This window comes from Pinus tabuliformis, chromosome 3_2 (genome assembly GCF_031772625.1).
Source record: "Pinus tabuliformis cultivar Carrire ecotype Pingquan chromosome 3_2, CPIR1, whole genome shotgun sequence".
Taxonomy (NCBI): Eukaryota; Viridiplantae; Streptophyta; class Pinopsida; order Pinales; family Pinaceae; genus Pinus; species Pinus tabuliformis.
Window position 1 is genome coordinate 904,809,193 of NC_142302.1, and position 5,011 is coordinate 904,814,203.

General features: G+C 42.9%; 1 protein-coding gene across 1 annotated transcript; it reads left to right on the forward strand.

Moving 5' to 3' along the window:
- The first annotated feature begins 601 nt into the window (after window positions 1-601).
- Window positions 602-4,670, forward strand: LOC149183553 (uncharacterized). Its single transcript, XM_089414982.1, has 2 exons — window positions 602-2,563; window positions 2,979-4,670. Exons 1-2 carry the CDS (start codon window positions 602-604, stop codon window positions 4,668-4,670), a joined length of 3,654 nt encoding a protein of 1,217 aa, XP_089271108.1.
- Window positions 4,671-5,011: the final 341 nt, after the last annotated feature.

The window sequence follows — 5,011 nt, forward strand, 5'->3', positions numbered from 1 at the left end:
AGGAACCAGCCCTGGAGGAAATCTCAGCAAAGGAAAATCAACCTGGAAGGCCGTCTCAACCATCCGAAGGAATAATGGGTATGTGCTCTGATTCATCCATTCCTCCAGTTATTAATGCTGAATCCATGGATGTCTGTATGGAGCATTCCCCTTTGAACAAAATTGTCTTTTCAGTAAAAGAGAATAGTATTTTAATTCATGAAGAAATTAATGTGAATCCCGGCATAGAGGATATCTCGGCCGCCCTTCCCTCCCTAGATCTGAACAGTGAAGGTGTTTCTAATGATCCTGGGCCCTCGGCTCTCCTCCCTTCATGCCCTTACAATCTTCGTTCCCTCGATCATAAGGCTATCTCCTGCGTCTCAGTAGGAGGAATAGGGCCTCTCCCCTCCCAAAGCCAATCTAGGAAGAAAAGAGGTAGGAAATCCAATCTCACTTCGGCTCAGATTAAAGCAAAGTTTGAGGTAGCAGATGGAAAACAGCAGTCTATTCCAGGGGCACTTAGAGCAGCGCATCCCCCAGAAGAGGTTATCAAATGATCATATCATCATGGAACTGTAGGGGTTTAGCCAGTAAACCCAAAAAACTGGTTTTGCGGGAGATGTTTCTAAACTCTAAAACTGATATCCTCTTTCTCCAAGAGACTCTTGGAAGTGGAGTCGAGGTGGAATCAGCCTTAAATGCTTTGATGCCTGGGTGGAAATTTATTGCAATAGATTCAGAAGGTCACTCTGGTGGGTTGGCAATTGGCTATAAGGAAGGGAGGATAAAGGTCAGCAATATGTGGGGGATGAAACAGGCAATGGGAATGGAAGTTCAGTCCACAGAAATTGCCTTCCCCCTTTCCATTTGTAATGTGTACGGCCCCTGCCAGGATAAGGTATCTTTCTGGAATAAGCTGATGGAAAATTCTTTCTTGAAGGACAAAAATTTGGTGCTAGGAGGGGATTTAAATTTCTCGATTGGTAGAGCAGAGGCATGGGGTCCTTCAGCCAGGGAAGACCCCTTGTCAGACTTTTTCCTAAATCTGTTCTCTGACAATAACCTCCTAGACATAAACTTACTCAAACTAAAGCCTACTTGGAGGAACAGGAGAACTGGGGAGGCTAGAGTGGCAAAAAGGCTAGATCGTTTTTTTATACATGAGGAACTGGCAGTCAAGATCCCTATGTTCAGGCAATGGATTGAAGAAGGAGGGCTCTCAGATCACTTCCCTATCTATTTAGAATTCACCTCCCCCCCTCCTAAGCCCCCTGCTCCTTTCAAATTTAACTCTACATGGCTACAAGAGGAGTCCTTTTCAAATCTTTTCAAACAAACATGGAAGCACCCGGAAGTCAATGCTCTAGAGGATAGAGGCTACTTATTTATGGAAAACCTTAAAATATTAAAGAAATCCACCATAAGCTGGGCAAAGGCTAGAAAGGAGGCACAGATTGCGGAATTCTCAAAGATAAGTGAGGATCTTAAAAAGCTGGAAAGCATTGAGGAGGATGGTTATCTGTCGCAGGCCTCAAAGGAAAAAATCCTCCATCTTGAGAAACTCAAGTCTAAAATTCTACTGGACAAAGAAGAAGAATGGCGATTAAAGAGTAGGGCAATCTGGCTCAAAGCCGGAGATGAAAATACCAGATTTTTCCACAATTATGCCAAAGGGAGGAAATCGGAAAATACAATATGGGCTCTAAAAAATGAAGAAGGAAGGGAAGTGCAGACTTTTCAATCTCTGTCAAATTTAGGTCAGAGTCACTTCCAAAAGCTCTTCGCAGATCCGGGAGAGACTACTATTGCGGAGGTAATAAGGACAGCTCAATGTTTCCCGAGATTTTTGGAAGAGGACGAAGCGGAGGACCTAAACTGTGAGGTTACAAAGGAGGAAGTGGAAGCTACAATAAAATCCATGGCAAAAGAGAAAAGCCCTGGACCAGATGGATGGTCCATAGAGCTTTTTCTTCACTTTTTTGAACTAATAGGAGCAGAAATCACAGAAGTAGTGGAGGAGGCCAGGAAAAAAGGGGAAGTCTATAGTCCCTTTAATGCTACGTTTATAGCCCTAATTCCAAAGAAGGATGTCCCGGAAAGCTTTGAAGATTTCAGACCAATATCGCTATGCAATAGTATTTACAAAATCATAGCAAAAGTGATAGCAAACAGAATCAAACCAATTCTGTCTCGACATATATCTATGGAACAATTTGGGTTTTTATCGGGAAGACAAATTCATGAAGCAATAGGAGTCACTCAAGAGGTCATGCATAGTGTGAGGCAAAAGAAAAAGAAGGGTGATGTTATCAAAATTGATTTGTCCAAGGCATATGACAGGATAAATTGGTTATATCTCAGGATGCTTCTAACTCACCTTGGGTTTAAACCGGCTTTCATCAGTTGGATAATGGGATGTATTTCGAATGTAAGCTATGCAATTCTCATCAATGGAGTGGCCACCCCTTTTTTCAAAGGTCAAAGGGGTCTGAGGCAGGGGTGCCCTCTGTCTCCTCTGCTCTTTCTTCTAGTTGCGGAGGGTCTCAGCCAGCTGATTCACAAAGCCAGAAGAGAGGGGAAGGTAAAAGGTATTGAGGTAGCCACAAATTTATTTATATCTCACCTCCTTTTTGTTGATGATATTTTAATCTTCACAAATTCTGAGCTCTCTGAAATGAAAGAACTAAAATGTATCTTAGATCTGTTTCTGAAAGCCATTGGCATGCAAATAAATCAAAGGAAATCCCAGCTGATTATGATAGGTTTAGTAGTTCAGGAGAGGGTAAGGCTACAATCAGTTTTACCTTTCCAGCCCAGTACCTTGGAAACTCCTTTCAAGTACCTAGGTTTCTGGCTAAAACCAAATGCTTATAAGAAGGAGGATTGGAACTGGCTGATTGCAAAAATTGAATCCAGGATCTCCCATTGGAGTTTTAAATGGCTCTCAAGAGCGGGCAGATTGACTCTAATAAAATCAGTGCTTTTGGCCATTCCAGTCTATTGGGCTGCTCTTACGTGGGTCCCAAAGGGCATCATGGGAAAAGATCAAAAGGCTATACAGTAGATTTCTTTGGGATGGTGCCAAGGAAAACCCAGTACTTCCATGGGTGGGCTGGGACAAGGTGGCAAGGTCCAAAGACTGGGGTGGTTGGGGGATTAAAAATCTTCCAGACTTCAGTCTTTCTCTGGCAGCAAAATCGGGATGGAGGTTGATAAAGATGGAAAATTTATGGACCAAAGTGATCAGAAGGAAATATATAGACCCGGTCCCTCTGGAGGAATGGATAAGGATCCCAGTTAAGAACAAACAGAATGCATCAGTGATATGGAAGGCAACTGTGGATTCGTTCAAGGTAATTGAACAAGGCTTGGCATGGAAGATTGGAAACGGTAGAAATCTGAAGATTGGGAAAGATCCATGGATCGGCTGCAATGAAAACTATGCCCTTTCACCTGAACTAATCAGGCATTTAGAAGACAAAAATATTTTAACTCTTGATCAGGTGGAAAAGGTGGGTCATTCGAGCATCTGGAGTCAGGCTTGGAAAGATGGAGGAGATCTTCAGCTGGATCAGAGGTGGTGGAATGAATGGTCTTCGTTCACTCAAGAACTTGTTCGCTCAAATGTAAGAATTACAGACAACCCGGATAGCCTGATCTGGGCCCATGGAGAAACTGGCGATTACTCCCCCAAAGATGGTTATAAGTTCATACAATCCAGGAAAGGGTGGGAAAACCCCGAGTGGTGGACAAAACAAATTTGGAAGATCAAATGCCCTGCTAAGGCTCGGCTCTTTCTCTGGTGTCTCCTTAAAAGGAAGGTTCCCACATGGGACATCCTCCAGGCTAGATTCATGTATGGCCCTGGGAGGTGCTCCCTTTGTAAAGAGGAAGAGGATTCCATAAATCATCTGTTCCTTCGCTGTTCGGAGACTGCTAAAATCTGGAGGGAGGCTGAGAAGCTGCTGAATAAAAAATTTCAGTGGGGAAATGGAAATCTGGACGAGGCTTGGTCAAATTGGTGGCAGCAGTACCCGGAGGGGAATCTGAGGAATCTTCCGCCCATCATTTGCTGGGGTGTCTGGCTAGCTAGAAACAGAGCTATTTTTCAAGATAAAGGAACCCAGCCTTCTGTCACAGCCATCCAAGCGGTCTCCATTTACTCTTCCATCCCCGAACCTGAAGAAAAAAGACCACAAAATACAAACAAGACAGTTCAAATCAAAGATGGCATCCCTTGGGCGTTTTTTGACGGAGCATCCCAAAATAACACAGCTGGCGCAGGAATTGTCATTCACCTAAATGCTCAACACTCCCTTAAAGCTTCAGTGGGATTGGGCTCAGGATCAAATAATTTTGCCGAATTATCAGCTCTGAGACTGCTCCTTTGTTGGCTTATTCATAGAAACACCTTCACTATTCAGATCTTTGGAGACTCCCTCAATGTGGTAAATTGGATCAACGGAAAAAGTACATGCAAAAATCAAATTTTGAAACCCATGCTGGAAGAAATTCTGGACCTAAAGTCATCTTTTAACTCTTTCTCCATATGCCATATCTACAGGGATAGCAACGATGCCGCGGACAAGCTTTCTAAGGAAGGTTTGCAGCAAGCTTTGGGAGGGTGGAAAATAGTTGAAGACTGTCAAGGACAGTCCATTTCATCAGATGTGCCGCCTTATATATAACTCTTCAGCTACTGTTTTTTGTTTTTTCTGTTTTTAACTCATATATATCTGTTTAGACTTTCTCTCTCAGACATCTCTTTCTCTAAAACTCTGATACATATTATTATATATATTTTTTGTGGGTTGTTTTCCTCTCTGTTGAGGAGACCCAAAGGCCTGTTTAGTATGCTGTTTATTGCTTATGATCTGCCTCTCTCAGACGAGGCTTGGTTTTTGGACATGGCTGTTTTGCCTCAGCTGTTTTCCTCAGTTAAAACTTGCTCAGTTTTCTGCGTTCAAAAGGGCAGAAAGGAGTTTATAGTTTTTTGATTGCTTGGTTTGGCAAGCAGCTCTATCAGAAA